This window comes from Podarcis muralis, chromosome 13, assembly GCF_964188315.1.
Source record: "Podarcis muralis chromosome 13, rPodMur119.hap1.1, whole genome shotgun sequence".
Lineage (NCBI taxonomy): Eukaryota > Metazoa > Chordata > Lepidosauria > Squamata > Lacertidae > Podarcis > Podarcis muralis.
Window position 1 is genome coordinate 35,468,656 of NC_135667.1, and position 23,290 is coordinate 35,491,945.

The 23,290-nt window shown below is 47.5% G+C and overlaps 1 protein-coding gene across 4 annotated transcripts in view; it reads left to right on the top strand.

Annotated features, from left to right (window-relative positions):
* The first annotated feature begins 2,638 nt into the window (after nt 1-2,638).
* Nucleotides 2,639-23,290, top strand: part of PDK2 (pyruvate dehydrogenase kinase 2) — a 28,404-nt gene continuing 7,752 nt past the window's right edge. Inside the window, exons 1-11 of one of the 4 annotated variants that reach the window (XM_028702124.2) lie at nt 2,640-2,872; nt 7,195-7,336; nt 13,296-13,367; nt 14,055-14,239; nt 15,075-15,164; nt 16,992-17,069; nt 17,630-17,659; nt 20,231-20,307; nt 21,578-21,676; nt 22,281-22,388; nt 22,487-22,600. In XM_028702124.2, the coding sequence (XP_028557957.1) occupies nt 2,752-2,872; nt 7,195-7,336; nt 13,296-13,367; nt 14,055-14,239; nt 15,075-15,164; nt 16,992-17,069; nt 17,630-17,659; nt 20,231-20,307; nt 21,578-21,676; nt 22,281-22,388; nt 22,487-22,600 (1,116 nt within the window). In that variant the 5' untranslated portion in view covers nt 2,640-2,751. Of the gene's footprint in view, nt 2,873-5,001; nt 5,104-7,194; nt 7,337-13,295; nt 13,368-14,054; nt 14,240-15,074; nt 15,165-16,991; nt 17,070-17,629; nt 17,660-20,230; nt 20,308-21,577; nt 21,677-22,280; nt 22,389-22,486; nt 22,601-23,290 lie in introns of those variants that run through there. The other 3 variants (XM_077917373.1, XM_077917372.1, XM_028702125.2) reach the window with 3 other exon arrangements.

Here is a 23,290-nt window from a genome sequence, read left to right on the forward strand (position 1 = left end):
AGTATTCCATGAATGCAGGATAACACACCTGACTTGAGTTGATCGGCTCTAAACAGGGGCTCCCAGTGAGAAGACAAATTGGACAAAGGGCTTAGCCAACCCGTATGGCCCAGCCAACACACCCAGATCAAATAGAACCAGGGTAAACAATCCAGGCTCTCCCTGTACATCTGGGAAATGGTAACGGTCTTTAGCACTTAGGTTTAAAAAGGTAAAGGAGCCCTGGACGTTTATGTCCAGTCAAAGGCCACTATGGGCTTGCGGCGCTCATCTCGCTTCCAGGCCGAGGCAGCTGCAATTTGTCCACAGACAGCTTTCTGGGTCATGCGGCCAGCATGACTAAACCACCTCTGGCACAATGGGACACTATGACAGAAACCAGAGCGCACGGAAACGCTGTTTACCTTCCCAACGGAGTACATATTTATCTACCTGCACTGGCGTGCTTTCAAACTGCTAGGTTGGCAGGAGCTGGGACAGAGCAAAGGGAGCTCACCTTGTCAAGGGGATTCGAAGTGCCGACCTTCCGATAAGCAAGCCCAAGAAGCTCAGTAGTTTAGACCACAGCGCCACCTGCGTCCCTTTGGCACTTAAGTCTCTCATTTTAGTTATCGGTACGTAGTATCTTAAGGAAATCAGCCCTGAGTGCTCACTGGAAGGACAGATCGTGAAGCTGAGGCTCCAATACTTTGGCCACCTCATGAGAAGAGAAGACTCCCTGGAAAAGACCCTGATATTGGGAAAGATGGAGGGCACAAGGAGAAGGGGACGACAGAGGACGAGATGGCTGGACAGTGTTCTCGAAGCTACAAACATGAGTTTGACCAAACTGCGGGAGGCAGTGGAAGACAGGAGTGCCTGGCGTGCTCTGGTCCATGGGATCACGAAGAGTCGGACATGACTAAACGACTAAACAACAAGTATCTAAAAAGCCTGGGGTCAAGAGTTCCATTCCTAAGAAGAGGATTATTCCACATTATACAAAAGAGAGAAGTCCCATTTTTCTGATGCTACATCTCTTAAGTCAGGTTTTATATGTAATGGCCCAGCTATATATGATTAAAGAATGCCAGAGACTGCCATAGGCCAAAGGTTGTTGAAGTAATGTAGACTTATTCCATGAACAGAAGTTAGCACAATTTTTCTCATTCATTGTAGTCTTCCCACACACGCCGGGTTTCACAAATAGAATCATAGAATCTTAGAGTTCGAAGGGACCCTGAGGACCATCTAGTCCAACCCCCTGCAATGCAGGAATATGCAACTGCCCCATACGGGGACTGAACCTGCAATACCTTGGTGTTATCAGCACCATGCTCGAACCAGGCTGGGCTATCCAGGCTGCCTTGTTTACCAGTAATACTTGTGCACAGGCCCTGGCAGTCCAGGCGACAGCTTGCAACACAGCAGAAATAAAGGGGACACTACTCAAATAGCAAAGAAGGTGGAATATGTAAGCTCTGACCAAAGTGCAATTAATGAAATATCACCTGACATCAGTGAATGGATAGTCTTGTGAGCCACACAGCGCACATGATGCAACTCATGGATTTATCAGAGGTGGGAAGAGGAAGTATAGGACAAAGTTTGGTAAACTAAGAGGAAAGAAGGAGCTCACACTCAGACCAATCACGTCTGTGTTTTACTCAGAAGTAACTCTTGCTAGGGACGTGGGTGGCGCTGTGGGTTAAACCACAGAGCCTAGGGCTTGCTGATCAGAAGGTCGACGGGGTGAGCTCCTGTTGCTCGGTCCCTGTTCCTGCCAACCTAGCAGTTCAAAAGCACGTCAAAGTGCAAGTAGATAAATAGGCACCGCTCCGGCGGGAAGGTAAACGGCATTTCCGTGCGCTGCTCTGGTTCGCCAGAAGCGGCTTAGTCATGCTGGCCACATGACCCGGAAGCTGTACGCCGGCTCCCTCGGCCAATAAAGCGAGATGAGTGCCGCAGCCCCAGAGTCGGTCACAACTGGACCTAATGGTCAGGGGTCCCTTTACCTTTACTTAACTGGATGTACATTTCCAAAATATAAGATAAAAAACAAGTAAAATAAAACCTACACACAGCAACAGTGTTCTGTGTTGCCTAGGCTCCTAAGTAAGTATGATGCAAGGCCTGCTAGCCTGCTCCCTAAAATATCACTGGTTTGCTCATTTCTATATATAGGGTGCCTACATTCTGATGTGCAAATGACTTTAGATACCTATTAGGTCCATAAATTCTGCATATATTCAACACAAAAAACAGCGACAATTTGTTGTTGACAAAGGACAGCTGGACATACAAAGGGCCCCATTACCGTCAGTAGCTTAGGGCCTCATCAAACCTAAATCCGGCCCTGGATATAACAGATGTAAGAAGCGATAAAAATGCATTTACAAATCGGACGACTTATAGAACAGCACCTTACGACGACGGCAACAATAACAGGCAGAAAAGGGAAGAGTTAAATGGGCGTGTCTCCCCGCCCCTTCCTTTTCCACGTGGTGCCGAGCGCCTTCCCATTGGCCGGCCACGTCTTGTTTTTTTCCGCCGCGGCCGCCCGTCGGAGTGGGTGGGCGGGCCCCCGCCTCGGATTGGCCGAGAGCAGGCGAGGGCGGGGCTGTGCCTTTCCGGGGTTGGCGGCTCCTCCAGGGCTGTTGCCAGTCGCTCGCTGAGCCGCCCGAGAGTGCGGGTGGGCTCTTGCAAGTCGGGAGGGCCGCTGAGTTGGCCTGCCGGGGCCTGGCTGGTGCCGGTGCAGCCGCCGCCGCCGCGATGCGCCTCCTGCGCTGCCTGCTGAAGGGCCATTCGGCGCTGGCCGGGGCGCCCAAGTACATCGAGCACTTCAGCAAGTTCTCGCCGTCCCCGCTTTCGATGAAGCAGTTCCTGGACTTCGGTGCGTGGACGGGCAGAGGGAGGCGGGCAGGCAGGGGAAGGAGGCGCATTGCGCGGCTTCTCGCGGGCTACCAGCCGGGGTCTCCCTGCTGTCTCCAAAAATAACAAGTCAATCCGCACAAATGTGTGTTTAAATCTCTTTGCATCTGCTCTGTTCCTACTTAAACAACAGCGACAGACAAGAAGTTTTTTTAAATGGTAAACAAAAGGGGTGGGAAGCTTTGGTTGCGTTTCTGCTTTGCTTCTGCTCCATAGATTATTATTTATTTTAATGGTGAATTAAAAGGGAGGGGGAGTTTTGGAGCACATTCCTGTCTTGCGAGCGCGACCTGATTTGAGGGGGTGGGGGTGGGAACTTGCTCCCAGGTAAGTGCATGTAGAGTTGTAGCCACTGGTTGCTGCGTTGGTTAGCTGCCTTGGGTGTTTTGTAGGGGGAAAAGTGGGATAATATGCATGATTTAGGGAAGCGAGAACCGGCTGCCCCCCACCCTCCTGCGCCCAGCTAAACTGGATTAAGGACCCGCTTCTCCTTTGGCCTCCCTAACCTTGTTAAGCCCGTCCCCTGCGCTTGGGACTTCATCAAAGTGGAGTTATTCTGTTTCAGGTGTTCTAAGTCCCTGGTACCTGAACAGGTTTGACATGGTGGTGGTCTTGTGCAAGTGTGATTAGAAGCAAGTCCTGTTGAGTTGAGTGGAATTGGCTGCCAGGTCAGTTTGCCTACAGAATTGCCACCTGGTAGATCAGTTGTGGATCAAACAGTTCAGTGTAACCAGGTGAATCATGAGATGACCTCAGAACACCTCTCCTCTGCGTAAATATACCAAGGAACACTTTAATCTGGCTCTCTGAACAGCATTCCCTGTGGAGGAATGTCCCGCAGCCCGAACAGGTGATCTTTCCTCTTGTTTGTGTGTGTGTGTGTGTGTGTGTGTGAGAGAGAGAGAGAGAGAGAGAGAGAGAGAGAGAAGATTGGGAGCATAGCTCACTTTGTGTGCAGAAGGTCTCGGGTTCAATGACATCTCCAGTTAAAAGATTATATAAGTAGATAAACATTCCTATGCACATGCAACTCACCACTCTGCCGCCATAAGTGTGCAGCCACCCAACTTTCCTCAAATTTAGCCTGTTCTTTGCCTCCCGTGCAGTCCAGTAAATCTCTTCCTCCTGCGTGCTCCCATGCCTTTAACACACACACACCCATTTCCACAACTAGATACTTCAGGCTGATCTCTGTGCTTCCACAAGTCTCAGAGTGCACTTCCATAAGTAAATATGTCCTGTGTGTCTCAGATAAATGTGGTAACCCCAAAAGGGGTCTGCATTGTTCCCGTTTCTGTACGTAAACATTCTGTTTTGTATAGAGTTCTTGTGCCCTTCCTTGCTAATCCATTGCCATGGTTCTGAGATTTGTGATGTGCAGAAGGCTCTGCTTAAATACGGGACCAGTGTTTCCTGGGGGCTAAATATGTATATATTTGAGCTAGGGAATTGCTGGATTCAGTCCCCTACTCCCCCCCCCCCCAAATTGTCATTTGGTTCAGCAGTTTTACCTGCAGGAGGCTAGTATAGTTTCAGTGCTGCTAAATGACCCAAATCTGAGCGGTGACAGCATCACCGTCTCCCTCTATCCACAAGGTTGGTAGCCAAACACCTGGATTAAATCTGGGCAGGTACAGCTTCTAAAGTTCTGTTCCCAACAGTGTCCCTTTAACACGATTTGCGCACTCGTCCACCTGGATTGACATCTCCCCGGACACACCGCTTTTTTGAAAGGACCTCAGAGATGAATGAGAGGGAGGGGACAGGATGGACAATATTTCAAAGTTCCCTGATGGCAGAAGCGATTCTTGGTGAATTGCAAAGACCTTGCCTCCTTGTTCTGGGTTTATGCTGCTGAGTTGGGAGGTGGGGGAGTTTTGTGTGATGCCCTCTGAAGGATATGAAGGACAAGCGGTGCTGATTGGGGGATCCTCAGCGTCAAGACCTCCCCTAGCCCCACTTGCCGTTTTTTCTGGCCAATTCCCCCCTCCCTCCGTTTTCCCTGCAGTGCTTCATTCCAAGCCTGCGAGGATGGTGTCTGACGCTCTTTTCAAAACAGCGGGGCTAAATAAAGAACTCCACACTCTTTGCCTCGGTAGCAAACGGAAACATGCACAATGGATTCCTTGTCTCCCTTTCCAGCAGTTGCTTGCACAGCTCAGCTTGCTGCTTAGTGCTTTGACCTGTGTACAGGTTTCCTTCGGGGTGGGGGAAGGGGTGGGGGCAGTGGGGAAAAGCTTTGGGTGTACGGGGGGGGGGGGGCAGCTTGCCTTCTCCTACGTCCTCTGCTTGCTTTTCTGTCTCCTCTGTTTGCTGAACAGTTTCCCTGTCCCTGCCCAAAGCTCTCACCTTGGGTTCTTTCCTTCTCCTTTTTTTGACAGCATAAATTGCTTCCACACATCTGCTTCAGTAGTAAACACATCACGTCCCTCCTGTCTGCAGACCTTCCTCCTGTTAGTAGAGAAATACCCTGTTTCCATATGGTTTGATTTATAGAATTCAGAGGTGGCAGGGCTTGGAAATAATACCATCCGATCCTGCGTTTGCTTTTGGAAAGCTGGTTCCCCACCCCCACCCCGTGCTTCTTACTAATGAATTACAGTGCTTTCTGCTTTGCTTTTCTTTTTTAAGCTCTCAGGACTGTTGTAAAATAAGCCGGGTATTTTTTTTTTAACCACCTTGGATTTCAAGGTCAAGCTGCGCCACCAAAACAAATTCCAGCAGTTGCATGTTAGGGATTAAGGCCTGCTATGCTAATTCATTTGCCTGGGAGTAAGATCCTTTGAAAGGTCTAAACCACTGAGCCTCTTGGGCTTGCCAATTGGAAGGTCGGTGGTTCGAATCCCCGCGACGCAGTGAGCTTCCATTGCTCTGTCCCAGCTCCTGCCAACCTAGCAGTTCGAAAGCACGCCAGTGCAAGTAGATGAATAGGTACCGCTCCGGTGGGAAGGTAAATGGTGTTTCCGTGTGGTGTTCTGGTTTCGCCAGAAGTGGCTTAGTCATGCTGGCCACATGACCCGGAAAAACTGTCTGTGGACAAACGTTGGCTCCCTCGGCCAGTAAAGTGAGATGAGCGCCGCAACCCCAGAGTTGTCCGCGGCTGAACTTAACTGTCAGGGGTCCCTTACCTTTTAAGATCCTTTGAACTGAAGAAGACTTACTTATGAGTAGACGTGGTTAGGATTGTGCTATTTTTTTCCGTCCCTGCGCTTCCATCTACCCCAGGAAGTGGTTTTCTTGCCCATTGAGTAAGGGAACACAGAAAACGTTGAAATCCGAGGTAATCCATAGCAGATGTTGGAAATCCACCCCAGAAATGGAGCAGTAGCAGCTGGGTGAATGGATTTGTCGGCAGCTGAAATGGCAAAGTGTTTAGCTATACAAACTCTTGGCACCTGACTGCTTGAATCTACCATTTCATTTCTAAATCTTGAGCAGAAACTTGCCCCCCTTTTCTTTGCAGTTTGTTCTCTACAAACATGAGGTCTAACAACTTTCAAGGAGCAGTGCCTGAGCAGCTAGCTTATTCCGTGTTCGTTATCTTACTCCAACATAGCAAAAGCAACAGAGAGCCGTTAAGACACCTTAAATACTAAGAGCGTCACCTGAGCTTTCCCTGATGAGAACCTTTGTCATCAAAAGTATGGAGGGGACGGTGAAAGAAGATATATAATTGTGTGCGCGCATGCATGCATGTATGTTGCGCTTGTAATACTGTAGGTATGTGGTAACATAGTTAATTGCAGGATCTGGGACAGGCATAGGCAAGCTCGGCCCTCCAGATGTTTTGGGACTACAATTCCCATCATCCTTGACCACTGGTCCTGTTAGCTAGGGATGATGGGAGTTGTAGTCCCAAAACATTGGTGGGGGAGGGCCTTGAGTTTGCCTATGCCTGATCTGGAACTTACAAGGCTAGAATTTTATAGATTATCCTCCGATTAGGGGGCCTTTGTTGGGGGTCGCAGGCTGGTTTGCAATAACTTTCCAGAGTGGCACGTGGAATCCTGACCAGGGTTCAAATCCCCACCCTGCATAAAGCCTTGGGCCGGTCGCTGCCTCCTTGGGCCGGTCGCTGCCTCTCAGTCTAACCTACTTCACAGGGTTGTTGTGGGGGCTATTTGAGGAGGGGGAGAACCCATGCATAACACCTTGAGCTCCTGGAGGGGAAAAAAAAAGAAGGGATAGAAACACAGCAGTCAAATAAATAAATATTGGCGGCATAACCTTTTCCTTGGGGCGTGCGCCAGAACAGCTGATAGCAGGGTGTGTTTTTCTTTTCAGGATCCAGCAATGCCTGCGAGAAGACCTCGTTCACTTTCCTCCGCCAAGAACTCCCTGTCCGGCTGGCAAACATCATGAAGGAAATCAACCTTCTCCCAGACCGTGTGCTCAGCACCCCTTCCGTTCAGCTGGTGCAGAGCTGGTGAGTCCCTTCTGTTTGTTTAGATGTTTATGGGCAGATAAAATCACAATATATAAAAAACACCGTACACAATAAAAACAAGAACGAAAACAAACCAATCATATTTAAAAGTGCATCGGATGTCAGCCACTCTGCTTGAAGAGGAACAATTGCTGCCTGGCACCTAAAGGTGTATAATGAAGGTGCCAGCCAAAACTCCCTGGGGGGAGCATTCCATAGATGGAGCCACTGCAGAAAAGGCCCTGTTCTTGTGTTGCCACCCTCCAGTCCTCTCATGAAGGGGAGACACGAAGATGGGCCTCGGAGGATGATCAGAGGTTCCTTTAGTATTCAGCTTGCCAAACCAAAGTGACTTTCCAGCCCTGAAGCGGATGTTACTCAGCTGGAGGGGTAGGTCTTCTGGCTCGATACAAGGCAGTTTCACAGTGCCCGGCACCCTTCAGCAGTTGCCTGGGGGCTTCTCAGTCACAGGGCTCTTTTACAGAGCCATTCTGCACAAGTCTACTCAGAAATATAAACTCTGTTCATCCTCTGTGGCCCTTCTTCGTGTGCCTCCTCTGCAAAAGGTCTGGATCTGGCAACACAAGAAGGGCCTTCTTTGTGGTGGCTCCTCGTTTGTGGAATGCTCTCCCCAGGAAGGCCTGCCTGGCACCTTCATTGTATAGTTTTAACCTCCAGGCAAAAACGTTCCTCTTAAACCAGGCCTTTGGCTGATTAATACTCTACAGCCTTTTAAATATGTCTGGGCAAACTGAGGTTTTCTTCTTGTTGTTTTGGTTTAATTATTTTCTTGTGTTTTGTCTTGTATTTTATTCTGTCAACCGCCCTGAGATCTTTTGATGAAGGGTGACATATAAATTCAATTAAATCAATCAATCAATCAATCAGTCCTGTTCAGTTCAAAGGGGTTTACTCTTGGGTAACCCTGTGTAGAAGGGATGCGGGTGGCGCTGAAGGGTTAAACCACAGAGCCTAGGACTTGCTGATCAGAAGGTCGGCGGTTTGAATTGATGGGGTGAGCTCCTGTTGTTCGGTCCCAGCTCCTGCCAACCTAGCAGTTCGAAAGCACCTCAAAATGCAAGTAGATAAATAGGTACCACTCTGGCGGGGAAGGTAAACACCGTTTCCATGCGCTGCTCTGGTTATGCTGGCCACATGACCCAGAAGCTGTACGCCGGCCAGTAAAGCAAGATGAGCGCCACAACCCCAGAGTCGGTCACGACTGGACCTAATGGTCAGGGGTCCTTTACCTTTTAATCCTCTGTAGAATTGTCATCTTGGCAACCAAAAACCAAAGCAGAGAAACTTTTCTCTTCGGGGCTTGTCTTTTGGTATATCATGACTCACACACAGAGTTTTAAAAAGATGTACAGTGGTACCTCAGGTTACAGACGCTTCATGTTACAGATGCTTCAGGTTACAGACTCTGCTAACCCAAAAATAGTACTTTGGGTTAAGAACTTTGCTTCAGGGTGAGAACAGAAATTGTGCGGCAGCGGGAGGCCCCATTAACTAAAGTGGTACCTCAGGTTAAGAACAGTTTTAGGTTAAGAACGGACCTCCAGAAGAAATTATTAACTTGTGATTTGACATGCTTTCGAACTGCTAGGTTGGCAGGAGCAGAGACCGAGCAACAGGAGCTCACCCCGTCGCGGGGATTCGAACCGCCGACCCTCAGATCGGCAAGTCCTAGGCTGTGTGGTTTAACCGACAGCATCACCCATGTCCCTCCACAAGTGCTTACGTTTCAATAATTGAGTTGTCAAGGTGCCCCCCCCCCCCCCCGTTTTGCCTTGGAAGCACTAAGGCCTTTTGCAATCTCTCAAACCGAAAATATGGCTGCCGTTCTTTTCTCTTTTTTTGGTGGTAAGGTGGCAGCTCTGAGTTAGAAGGACCGGTGGTTTTGGTGCAGATCAGGGAGCTGTTATGTGAGAGAAACAAGAAACAGCAGAGGTAGCAGCAGATGTTTCTGGACTACAACTCCCATCATCCCCTGAATTACAACTCCCATCAGCCATGCTGGCCTCCTGCAGTAAAGGGACTGGCTGCTTGGGGTCATGTAGATATGTTTAGGAATAATGATTTGGAGCACATAGGATAACGCGGTGTTTTTCTTGCCCTGATCTGCAAAAGTGAGTTTGTGTCTGTCTGTGTGTCAGAGTGGAAATAGGTTCTAAGCAGGGTGGGTTTGATTTAAATCAAATTGATTTAAATCACGATTTAAATCACTAGTCAGGAAGACTTGATTTAAATCATTTTTTTTACAGATAGACTCACTCTTGCTGGTATAATCTTATTATTTACAACCAGTTTATTTTTGGAATACTGTAATAAATTTTCAGAGTAGTTTTACAGTTATATCAAAAATTACTGATTTGGTTATACTGTTAGAAACACATAGATAATTACGAAATTATTGTCAGGTTTAATAAGTTAACTCTTTATATTTGGACAACTTTTCTGCTGTACTTTACTGGAAGGAGAAAAACAATCATTTCCTAAACAATTGTTTCCTAAAACAATTTATTTAACTAAAACAGTAACATTATAGCATATGTATCCATGTTTGTTAACTGATGTGGTTAAACATTGTTGGTTTTTTTTTAAAAAAAAAACCGACTGAGTTTTAGCAGACATGAAAAACTTAAAACAAATCCTTATTCCCTGATGAATAGCCTCTGGACTATAATGTAACTTAAATAGAAAACTATCTTTAGAAAGATTTTTCCTCCAAAAGCATTTTATTTTAAAAATCCAATTTAAATTTTAAAAAATCCGATTTTTAAAATATTTTTAAATATTCTAAGGCATCGAGGAGGGATGTGGCCTGTCTCAACGGGGCTGGGGAGGGATTGTCATGTAGTTTCAAATGCCCAGATTGTGCTCTAAAACACTTTCAGCAGCTGTGAGCCTTTGGGTGGGTGAACCTGGCGGCTGACTCTTAAGAAATACAGTGGTACCTCGGGTTAAGAACTTAATTCGTTCCAGAGATCTGTTCTTAACCTGAAACTATTCTTAACCTGAGGTACCACTTTAGCTAATGGAACCTCCCGCCGCCACCGCACGATTTCTGTTCTCATCCTGAGATAGAGTTCTTAATCCGAGGTACTATTTCTGGGTTAGCGGAGTCTGTAACCTGAAGGGTCTGTAACCTGAGGTACCACTGTAAACATACAAGAGAACAAGTGAGGTCTGTGCTTGGAACCTGATGCCACAATAAATCTGTTGGCCTTTAAAGCATCCATCGCCGACCCGGTACCCTCCACATGCAAGTGGCACCAGCCTCAGCCAGCGGAACGGATGGGCGTTTCAGTCCAGGTACATTGTAGTTATCAGGTGGGATTGCTATGAGGAATTATAACAAATATAGAGTAAGCCATCTGTGTCAGCAATGAAAGCATTGCGTTGACTGGGTTTAAACTATTTTGATATGATTCTTGATCAATCCACACCTCTGCATCCCTGTTCCATTTCTCTTTCTTTACCAGTCACGTACACAGCCCAGTTGCTCCCCCAGGCAGGCTCCTGGGTCATCGAAGATAGTGGCCAAGCTTCTTTGAAGTAGCCTTTCCAATATGTTAATCTCAGGATGTTAATCTTAGGGTCAGGAAACAGGTTTCACATAAGGGTGATAATGATCTCTGTCCTCCTGGCCATCCTCCTTATCATGGATATTGCTTGTTTATGACCTCAGGGGTTGCCAAATGTTCTCCTTTGTAGTTCTGTTCTTTGTTTACCCCAGAAATATGCATGCTAATTAGTTTTAATTAGTTTAACTTTTCCCCACGTAGGGTTTGTGGAAATGTTCAGAGGAAATCTGATTGGTTCTTACAAACACTCTGTAAAAAGTTCTTTTGTGACTAAAACGACCTGGGCCGAGGGGTGGAGAGACTCAGAGAGAGAGAGAGAGAGAGAGAGAGAGAGAGAGAGTATTATACGCACCCTTCCCAGAGTCTTGCTGGTTCAAGCCTCTGTGTGTATTCTTATTAATCAGAGTTCAATCCTTCCTTTGTGAACGCCTCAGTACATCAGGAGGGCGGCAGGTTGGCAAAGGAGGCTTCACGCTGCTACAACACTCTGTGTTTGTTTTCTTGCTACAGCACACTCACATGGCTCCCTACACATGCTCAGAAAAGTGTAGCACCTTGTCAGATTCGTTTCCCAAGGAAGGAAGATGCTTGGCCGGTTGCCTGCCTGCCTGGGTCTTTTAACTTCTCATTCCCCTTTTCTTCCTCCCCCCCCGCCCCTTTTTAGGAAAGGGTTTTTGTTTTGTTTTCACTTCGCCTGAAGGTGCCGCTGCTTTTAAGCGGCTTGCACGAACTTTGTCCTACTTTGAGGGAAGCACGTGATGAGGGACTGTTTGTTTGTTTGCTTCGCTTCGCCCTGTTCTCAACATCCCTTCGCAGTTGCCGGAGAAACGCGGCGTAGGAAAACCGCGATTCCCCCACTGCAGAGGAAAGCGGCAAGTTGATAGTAGCAAACCCTCTCTCCCTGCACCCACCCAGTGCCCAAGCTGGCGTTGAAACCTGCCTGTTTCCTTATCATCGCCTCCTTGCTATACTTTATTATTAATAAATATGCTTCTTTCCTTCCACGCAGCCATCTCTCTCTCTTTCCCACAGATCAAAACCCAAAGGAGAGATGCAGGTGGAATATAGGTGATGCTGTTGTGCATGTACATTCACACAAACACAAATTCAGTCATTCCTCAGGTTACAGCTGCTTCAGGTTGTGTTTTTTCGGGTTGCGGACCGCCGAAACCCAGAAGTACCAGAACGGGTTACTTCTGGGTTTTGGCGGTCATGCATGCGCAGAAGCGCTGAATCGCAACCTGCGCGTGTGCAGACGCGTGTCGCGAACGCTGCGGGTTGCGAACTTGCATCCCACACGGATCACAGAAATAATACCTTGGGTTAAGAACTTTGCTTCAGGATGAGAACAGAAATTGTGCTCCGGCAGCGCGGCAGCAGCAGGAGGCCCCATTAGCTAAAGTGGTACCTCAGGTTAAGAACAGTTTCAGGTTAAGAACGGACCTCCGGAACAAATTAAGTACTTAACCCGAGGTACCACTGTATAGATATATACATAGAATCAAAGAATCTTAGGATTGTAGCATTGGAAAGGACCATGAGGGTCATGGAAGTCCACCCCCTCCCATGCAAGGCAGGAATCTTTTGCCAAGCGTGGGGCTCAAATCCACAGCCCTGAGTGTAGCTAAGTCAGTAGAGCACGAGACTCTTGATCTCAGGGTTGTGGGTTCGAACCCCATGTGGGGCAAAAGATTCCTGCATTGCAGGGGGTTGGACTTGAGGACCCTCACAATTCCTTCAAACTCTATGATTCTTTGATTCTGTGGTCTAAAGATATGTGCCTCTCCTTTAGCCTCTTGCCCTAACACTAATAATAATAATAATAATAATAATTTATTTTTATACCCCACCCACCTGGCTGGGTTTCCCAAACCACTCTGGGCAGCTCCCAACAGAATATTAAAAACACCACCTAACATTAAGAACTTCCCTAAACAGGGCTGCCTTCAGATGTCTTCTAAAAGTCAGATAGTTGTTCATTTACTTGACATCTGATGGGAGGGCGTTTCACGGGGCGGGTGCCACTACCGAGAAGGCCCTCTGCCTGGTTCCCTGTAACTTCGCTTCTCGCAGTGAGGGAACTGCCAGAAGGTCCTCAGCGCTGGACCTCACTGTCCGGGCAGAACGATGGGGGTGGAGACACTCCTTCAGGTATACTGGACAGAGGCCATTTAGGGCTTCAAAGGTCAGCACCAACACTTGGAATTGCTTGGAAACGTACTGGGAGCCAATGCAGGTCTTTCAGAACCGGTGTTCTGTGGTCTTGGCGGTCTTCACATACCCAGTCCATGAAGGCTGCAGGTAACTCTTCACAAACTTCTTCTCCATCCAAGGGGTCCCTACTCTTCTTTCTCTCTTCCTCCTACCAGGTATGTGCAGAGCTTGCTGGATATCATGGTGTTCCTGGACAAAGACCCTGAGGACCAAGGGACGTTGGGACAGTGAGTTTGGGTTTTCGGGGGGAGGGAGGAGGCTGTTGAGCACAGCGCATACAAGAACCCCACCTCAGAGCATCACTGCAAAGCCACTTTTTATGTGACATCTTTCCTGCATGGAGAATGTCTTGTCTGGAGTTGTTGCAGTATTGGGCTTTGGTCTCCTCCCACCGGAACGTGACTTGGGAATTCAAAATAATATTTTGGTTAAATCAATATAATTTAGCTTTGCTTGGGAAGCAAGAGGTTTGTAAAATTGCACAGAAATCATTCAAAATGATTGACAAGTACTTGCAGTTATGTATTAATATTTTCAGAAGGTAAAATAAAAATCCGAAAGTGGTTTTATGTGCATCTTCATCAGACATAGACCTACCACAAAAATAATAGCAGATTGGAATTCCTCACCCCCCAAAAAAACATATTTTAAAGACCCCTCATAGAAGGAATCTGCAGAAATTGTGTTTAACAACCCCCGCCCCCCCCCCCCAAAAATGAGATGCCCTAATGGGGCAGGGTGTGTGATTTTCCTCTAGCACACAGTGAAGAGTAGGAGACCTGGGCCCTTGCCTTGTCAGGAAAATTTGAAGGACATTGTTCCGCTCTCAGACAGAAGACCTACCTCCCATTTTTGAGAATATCTTCTTCTTTCTCTCTCTCTCCCCACCCCCTTTGTGACCTGTCTCCTCCCAGATTCACGAATGCCCTGGTCACGATCCGTAACCGCCACAACGACGTGGTCCCTACCATGGCGCAGGGCGTGATCGAGTACAAAGAAGCTTATGGGGACGACCCCGTCACCAACCAAAACATTCAGTACTTCCTGGACCGCTTCTACCTGAGCCGCATTTCCATCCGCATGTTGATTAACCAGCACAGTGAGTTCAGTGGCAGCCATCTTGGATTCTTGTCCAATCCTCATCCTCCTTGTTCCTGGTCTGTAAGACTGCTTGTGAAATTCCTTTTGCTTTCTTTTCTTTTTTTGCTAATTAATTTTTATCAGGTTTCAAAAAAATTGACGCATTTACATCCAATTAATACAATTCAATACAAATCTAAAGTTGTCTTCCCACCCTGTTTTTCGCGGCAGTTCCCTTCTCTCCCCTTCTTGCTGTATCATAGTAGTGGCGCTGTGGTCTAAACCACTGAGCCTCTTGGGCTTGCCAGTCAGAAGGTCAGCAGTTCGAATCCCCGCGATGGAGTGAGCTCCTGTTGCTCTGTCCCAGCTCCTGCCAACCTAGCACTTCGAAAGCACACCAGTGCAAGTAGATAAAGTGGTACCGCTGCGGCGGGAAGGTAAACAGTGTTTCCGTGTGCTCTGGTTTCTGTCACGGTGTCCCGTTGCGCCAGAAGCGGTTTAGTCCTGCTGGCCACACGACCCGGAAAGCTGTTTGTGGACAAACGCCGGCTCCCTTGGCCTGAAAGCGAGATGAGGGCCACAACCCCATAGTCACCTTTGACTGTATTTAACCGTCCGGTGGCCCTTTACCTTTTACCTACATGCTTCCCAATCCTTTACTTAAAACAGTTTAATTTTTTTTCTCCTTCTGCATATCCTGGGGCCTGTCACCGCCTCAAAGTGAAGTCGCCTGTGCGTGAAGCAGCCCGACCCCCATTCCTGGTGCGCCAGGATCTCCTCATGCCTGTCCTGTCATGGTTGCCACATGCCATGGTTTCTGCCTTTGTTTACTTCACCCTTTCCCTCCCTTACAGCCTTGATTTTCGACGGAAGCACCAACCCGGCCCACCCCAAGCACATTGGCAGCATCGATCCCAACTGCAACGTCTCAGATGTGGTCAGAGGTTGGTGGGCTTTTATCTTCTGTGTCTCCCCACCCCTCCTGCTCCTTCCTGAAAATGAATGAACTGCAGCTAAAATGCAGCGGAACCTTGGTTTTCGAACGTCTCCGTTGACAAACATTTCAGTTTTCAAACGCTGTAAACCTGGAAGTAAATGCTTCGGTTTTTGAACACGCCTCAGAAGTCGAACATGCCACGCGGCTTCCGTATTGTGTTTTCCATATTGAGGCTTCTGTATTGAGTTTTTGAATGTTCCGGAACTCGAACGGTCTTCCGGAACGGATTACGTTCGGAAAGCGAGGTACCACTGTATTATGTTCATTTTTCACATGGTCTAGTCCTTCCCCCTGCTCACCCCCCTAATATTCTTAAGAGGGTCTCTTCTCTTCAGAGAGTAGCTGGAAGTAGAGGAGGAAAGCGGTCCTTGTTTCCTTTCACTCTACAGTTTTGCAGTACTGTGCCCAGAGCTCAGAAACTGCCCTTGCTAATGAAATTCCCTGTCACAAAATGCACCTAGGACAGTGGGAGTTTCGAACACGGCCTTACCTGAGGGCTGTGAGGAGGATTGCCACATGAGAACAGGCCATTTCAGGAGTCTGTGGAATTCTCTCCACAGATAGACACGCCTGGCGCCGGCCTTGTTGACATTTCCACACCAAGCTAAGACTTTTCCTGTTTACCCAAGGCCTTGGGTCAATTAATCTTGCCTCATTCGCAACTGTCTTCAAGGGCAGCCCCACATGCAATGCTTGGTGGTAGTCTAACCTGCAGGTTACCAGGGGCACAGACAACCGAAGCCAGGCAGTTCTTTCATAGCTGAGTTTGAGTGTTCCCAAAGAGCACTTCAAAGGGAAATACCAAGAGAGAAGAGGAGAGAGAGTCTTCTGTGGTAAAGAAACAGAAGCGATACAACTCACGCTGCCTCCTATTTCTCTTTTTATTACTTGATGAATGGTGATTTTATTACTTGGGGGGCCAGCTGGGTCTTTAAGGGGAAGATCAGGGGAAAAATACTCCCTAATCCCATCTTGTAGCAGCCGCTCCTGCTAATTCATACCAGCGTGCAGCAAAACCATCATGTTAAAAGAGTTCCAAAAGCAGACTGTGCTAATTGAATCTAAAGACTTGTTAAAACAAGATTTTGAGTCACATACCGGACTGAAGCGGGACGCAGGTGGCACTGTCGGTTAAACCACAGAGCCTAGGACTTGCCGATCAGAAGGTCGGCGGTTCAGATCCACACAATGGGGTGAGCTCCCATGGCTCTGTCCCTGCTCCTGCCAACCTAGCAGTACGAAAGCACGTCAAAGTGCAAGTAGATAAATAGGTACCGCTCCAGCGGGAAGGTAAACGGCGTTTCCGTGCGCTGCTCTGGTTCGCCAGAAGCGGCTTAGTCATGCTGGCCATGTGACCCGGAGGTTGTACGCCGGCTCCCTCAGCCGATAAAGCGAGATGAGCGCCACAACCCCAGAGTCGGCCACGACTGGACCTAATGGTCAGGGGTCCCTTTACCTTTTACCTTTACCTTTACCGGAGACTGACAATTTGATAAAATGAAGATGGACAATCAGAATTATGAAATTGGAACCAACAAGCAAGAAAGCAAAATAGAAATAAAATATATTACCTCTAGAAACCAGGACATGGGGAGTCCCTGGAAATTATTTAATTTGGAATTTATAATTGGTGCTAATGTATATGATTTGATATGATTTGTTAATAATAGGAAGATTTTTATTGAAAAATGAATAAAAATTATTATTATTATTTAAAAAAGCAGACTGTGCTCCTGCAGCAACCTAAAATGTTGGGTGTCTCTTCCTGCCGCAGATGCTTACGACATGTCCAAGCTGTTGTGTGACAAATACTACATGGCTTCTCCCGACCTCGAAATCCAGGAAGTGAACGGTGAGTCCTGCAGGGGGCAGAGCCAGAAGGCAGGGCAGCAAAATTGAAAAGGGGGTTCATTTAAACTCAGGGTGATAAAGGAAACATGGGTGCTCCGGGGGTGCATAGGCCAAGAGCTGGTGGGCATCGAGGAAGGCCGTTGTCCTAACTGCTTCACCTGGGAGCAAGCCTGTCGTACTCAGCAGAGCTTACTTCTAAGTAGACGTGATCAGTACTGTGCTTGCAGGCCAGCTGTGGAAGGTCCTCTCGACTGCAGACAGGTTTTGCAAGCCTTCCTGATAAACAGAGGTGCTACTCCTCCATCTGAATATGAGGCTCACAATCATAAATGTTGCAGAGACAGGACCTTAATTTACGCTGGAGTGTAATTTTGGGGAAATGGGCTTCGTAATAACATTCTGACGGGTGGGAAATGCCCCAGGGTAGTCTGTTTCTGTTTTAGACTGCATAACTTTCTCTCCAAGCTTTCCTTTTTAAATGAAATAAAAGAGAGAAAGTCCATCCTTTCAGCTCGTAGAGCAACTCTTGGCCTCATTCATTTCCTCCCCCTTTTAATTCAGCCTCTGGAACAGGACCTCACCCGTGGCCTAGTAAGTAAATCATTCAGTCAGCAGGCTGTCCTGAAGGTTAGCATTGTGGCTCAGTGGCTAAAGCTTTGCTAGACTCCCGGCTTCCTTCCTTGTGCCTTTTTTTTAATCGCCTCCTAAACCAAACGATAGCAGCTCCCGTCCCTTTACTTGGTGGCATGGCATGGAGAATTCAACAGGTGCAGCTCTTTGCAACGTGGAAGTCGCAGTAACCGGGGATCCTAGTTAACGGACAACTTAGAGTAGATGCTTAACTTATCTCTTTCATCAAGACTTGGGGGCGTGTTTGCATTTTTATTTTATTTTTTTGCATTCAGGACTGAATCGGTTCAATAAGGATATTGGTTTTGCACTTTTCCAGTATTTTCTAATAAAATACAGAGCAGCCTTTTGACAGAACGCAAATACTGATCTATAAATAATAAAAGACAGAAAGACACAAACCCTTGTTTGCTATTTTTCAGTAGTCATTTGCAGTCAAACAATATCTCCCCCACAATTATGCAGCCCTTCGTGTTCATTCTGGAAGGAAGGAAGAGCCCTACAATTTATTAACAATAGGTCTCTTTTTCCTGGGTCTGCAGTGGGAGATAAGCAAGATAGACAGGGGCAGATAGTGGTTCTGCTTCTCAGATATCACCAAGGGGTAAACAAACCACTTTCATCACCCATGTATTAAAGCATCCAAGTTCCACTAACTAACAGCAGACAACCCCGATTCACGTAGGAGAAGTCTGCCCAAAACTATGAAGCTGCAGTGGCTAAATTGATCAAGCCTCCATCTTCAAGAGCAGTATACCCCGGATTTGAGTTTGAATGGGAGGGCTGTTGCAGTCATGCTTGGCTTGTGGGCTTTCCAGAGGCATCTGTTCGGCCCACGATGTTTTATTGGAGGGATCTTTGGTCTGTTTCAGCGGCACTCTGCTCAGGATGGTAAAAGCATTTAGCCCGCAAGTGGACCCTCCCAACCATTCAATAGTATTGGGGGGTGGGGGTGGAGAGTCCAGCTCATGAAAGGGGAACACATATCAGCACACATTTGATATCAGACAGCCAAATGGTTGCATTCTGTCATTGAATAAATGTGCATAACCTCCAACGCTGCTTTATACTAGCTTGCAAAATCTGATAGTTCTGCAGGAACTAGAATTACGTACAGCCGTACGTTGGTTTTCGAACAGCTTAGTTCTCGAACGTTTTGGCTCCTGAACGCTGCAAACCCAGAAGTCAGTGTTCCAGATTGCAGACTATTTTGGGAAGCCGAATGTCCGACGGGGCTTCCACGGCTTCTGATTGGCTGCAGGAGCTTCCAGAAGCCGCGCTTTGGTTTCTGAACGTTTTGGAAGTCGAACGGACTTCCAGAACGGATTCCATTCGACTTCCGAGCAGGGCCGGATTTAGGTTTGATGAGGCCCTAAGCTACTGAAGGTAATGGGGCCCTTTATATGTCCAGCTGTCCTTTGTCAACAAATTGTCGCTGGTTTTTGTGTTAAATATATGCTATACGGTAATTTATGGACCTAATATGTCCATACACAACACAAAACACTGTTGCTGTATGCAGGTTTTATTTGATTTGTTTTTTATCTTATATTTTGGAAATGTACATCCAGTTGTTGTTTTTTCCTTTAATTTTTTGGGGGGCTTTCAAGAGAGTGGGGCCCTAAGCTATAGTTTGTTTAGCATATACATAAATCCGGCACTGCTTCTGAGGTACGATTGTAGAGGCATTTGGGGATGGTGCTTGTGGGAAATGGGAGCAGTTTTGTGCATGTCGAAGTGTGGGGGGGGGAGGACTTGTGAAGAGCAATAGAAATGCTGACATGTCAGCTGGTAAAGGTAAAGGGACCCCTGACCATTAGGAACAGTCTTGGACGACTCTGGGGTTGCGGCGCTCATCCTGCTTTATTGGCTGAGGGAGCCGGCATACAGCTTCTGGGTCATGTGGCCAGCATGACTAAGCCGCTTCTGGCGAACCAGAGCAGCACACGGAAACGCCGTTTACCTTCCCGCCAGAGTGGTACCTATTTATCTACTTGCACTTTGACGTGCTTTCGAACTGCTAGGTTGGCAGGAGCAGGGACCGAGCAACGGGAGCTCACCCCGTCATGGGGATTCGAACCGCCAACCTTCTGATCGGCAAGCCCTAGGCTCTGTGGTTTAACCCACAGCGCCACCCGCATCCCAATGTCAGCCTGAAGGAAGTCTTGGAGGGCTCCCAGCCACCCAGGGAGCCAAACTAGGAGCCAGGGGAAAGGCTTCAGGGAGCAGAGAAATGCAAGGAGTCTCCTCTGCTTGTGAGCCCTTCTTTGCTTGATTGAGTGGCTGAGGCATCCTGTATTTTGGCATGACGGCGTTGGGGGTGTGGTGTCTTGGGGGCAGCACCTGACATGAGCCAGAACATCTAACCTTGAACATGGAATCTGTGTGGCTAAAGCAGCATTTCTGAAAACTGGCAGGTGAATGCAGCAGGAAGCATGGGTGACTTGCACGTGGTGGGTTGGTGGAAGGGAAGGTAGAGAATAGCAGCCATTGTGCTTTCAATGACCTCTCCTCTCCTCTCCTGCTTCCTAGCTAACCAACCTGACCAGTCCATCCACATGGTCTATGTCCCGTCTCACCTGTACCACATGCTCTTCGAGCTGTTCAAGGTAATTTTTCCCTGCGGTTTTGATAATAATAATAATAATACCTGAAGGAGCGTCTCCACCGCCATTGTTCAGCCCAGACACTGAGGTCCAGCGCCGAGGGCCTTCTGGCGGTTCCCTCCTAGCGGGAAGTGAGGTTACAGGGAAGCAGGCAGAGGGCCTTCTCGGTAGTGGCGCCCTCCCTGTGGAACGCCCTCCCATCACATGTCAAGGAAATAAACAGCTCTCTGACTTTTAGAAGACATCTGAAGGCAGCCCTGTTTAGGGAAGTTTTTAATGATTGATGTTTTATAGCTTTTAAAATTATTATTACTATTTTGTTGGGAGCCGCCGAGAGTGGCTGGGGAAACGCAGCCAGATAGGCAGGGTATAAATAATAATAATTATTATTATTTATCTATTTATTACAGTCCAATAATAGCCTCATTATAACAATGCCAATTATAATACAATTGCTAATACCAGTCATTGGAAGTCCCTCTTTTCGTCGCTTATTCTGGCATGGGACTTTCGATAAATCAAAGTCACACTTAGGAGATTAATAACCATTTTTTAAAAAATTCTCAAACGCGCATGTCTGTTTAATACAATAAATATTACTGAGCAAAAGAGCAATTGGAGGAAACTGTCGCCTGACTTTCCCAGTGGAATCCTAATCCCTTTGTGGATCCATAGCGAGTTACCTGCTTGAGTTACCTTGATGGCAGTCGGCCATTTTCCCCCCAGTATGCATTTCCTTGTCGTCCTTAATGGCCGACTGCTGAGGTACATTCTAACTGCAGGAAGCAAACCTGTGGCAGTTGGGTGTTCCCTTTTAGGGGCGTGAAGCTTAATTCTTCCAAATTTATTCAGCGAAGGGTCTTAAAAATATGCTTTTGGGTGTGAGGAATTCCAGTATTCTGTTACTTTTGTGGTTGGACAGTGTTTAGCTTGCTAAGTCTAGGTTTGATGAAGAATCACCTAAGTTGCTTTTAGAAAACCAAGTAATTTTGATTTTACCTTCTGAAAATGTCAGGTCATGCTAACTAATAATAATATATAACTGCAAGTACTTGGGGATCATTTTTAATGATTTCTATGCAATTTTACCTGCTGTTTACTTACCGAGCAATGCTAAATTATATTAATTCAACCAAAGTGTCTTTTGAATGCCCAAGTCTTGTTGCAACATTTTTTGGAATTTGAAAGCTGAAATATTCAACCCAGTGGTGCAGGGAGGTCTGGTTTAGAAAAGTCTGGCTAGGGGAGACCTTGTTTTTCCATTGCCTTCCAGAATGCCATGAGAGCCACCGTAGAAAGCCACGAGTCCAGCCTCACGTTACCGCCCATCAAGGTGATGGTGTCGCTGGGCCAAGAAGACCTCTCCATCAGGGTAAGCGGGGAGACTGGGAAGGGAGGAGTTTCAGAAGGAAATCTTTCAGAAGGAGTGGCCGCCAGGACCACATAACGCCGGTCCTGAGAGATCTGCATTGGCTCCCAGTAGTTTCCGAGCACAATTCAAAGTGTTGTTGCTGACTTTTAAAGCCCTAAACGGCCTTGGCCCAGTATACTTGAAGGAGCGTCTCCACCCCCATCATCCAGCCAGGACACTGAGGTCCTTCAGGCGGTTCCCTCACTGTGAGAAGTGAGGTTACAGGGAACCAGGCAGAGGGCCTTTTCAGTGGTGGCGCCCGCCCTGTGGAAAGCCCTCCCACCAGATGTCAAGGAAATAAGCAGCTATCTTTAAAGGACATCTGAAGGCAGCCCTGTTTAGGGAAGTTTTTAATATCTAATGCTGTATTGTTTTTAACACTCGATTGGGAGCCGCCCAGAGTGGTGGGGTATAAATAATAAACTCAGCCAGATGGGCAGGGTATAAATAATAAATTATCATCATCATCATTATTATTATTTTTCATCATCATCATCTAGCAGCAGTAACTGCCCCCCCACCGCCATCACAATTGATGCTATTTTCCCTCCCTGTCTTGGAGCAGATGAGCGACCGCGGAGGTGGGGTCCCTCTGCGCAAGATAGAGCGACTCTTCAGCTATATGTATTCCACAGCACCCAAGCCAGAGTTGGGGACCGGAGGGACGCCCCTGGTATGTGCTCTTAACTGGGCCCAGAGTGGTAGGAGGGGGAGAGAGAGAGAAGACCATTTACTAACCACATTCTTGTCCTTTCCTCCTGCTAAAACCAGGCTGGCTTTGGGTACGGCTTGCCAATTTCCAGACTCTACGCCAAGTATTTCCAAGGTGACCTTCAGCTCTTCTCCATGGAGGGGTTTGGGACGGATGCTGTCATCTATTTGAAGGTGAGTTGGTCTTGTCCTTGTCTTCCTTCCCCCACCCAGAAATGTGACTTCCTTCTTTTGAGGGCTGACCTGGTTTCTTCACATATTGACCCACTGAGGAGCTATTCCTTTCCTGCTTCTCAGGAGAGATGAATGTAATAATAATAATAATTTATTATTTATGCACATCAGAGTGCAAGTAGATAAATAGGTACCGCTCTGCTGGGAAGGTAAATGGCATTTCCGTGTGCTGCTCTAGTTCGCCAGAAGCGGCTTAGTCATGCTGGCCACATGACCCGGAAGCTGTACGCCGGCTCCCTTGGCCAATAAAGCGAGATGAGCGCCGTAACCCCAGAGTTGGTCACGAGTGGACCTAAGGGTCAGGGGTCCCTTTACCTTTACCTTACATCTGGCTGGGTTTCCCCAGCCACTTTGGGCTGCTTCCAACAGATTAAAATACAATAGTCTATTAAACATTCAAAGCTTCCCTAAACAGGGCTGCCTTCAGGTGTCTTCTAAAAGTCTGGTAGCTGTTTTTCTCTTTGACATCTGGTGGGACGGCGTTCCACAGGGCGGGTGCCACTACTGAGAAGGCCCACTGCCTGGTTCCCTGTAACTTGGCTTCTCGCAACAAGGGAACTGCCAGAAGGCCCTCAGCACTGGACCTCAGTTCCTTGTAACAGGCTTGTCTTTTTGTGGATCTCTCCGCAA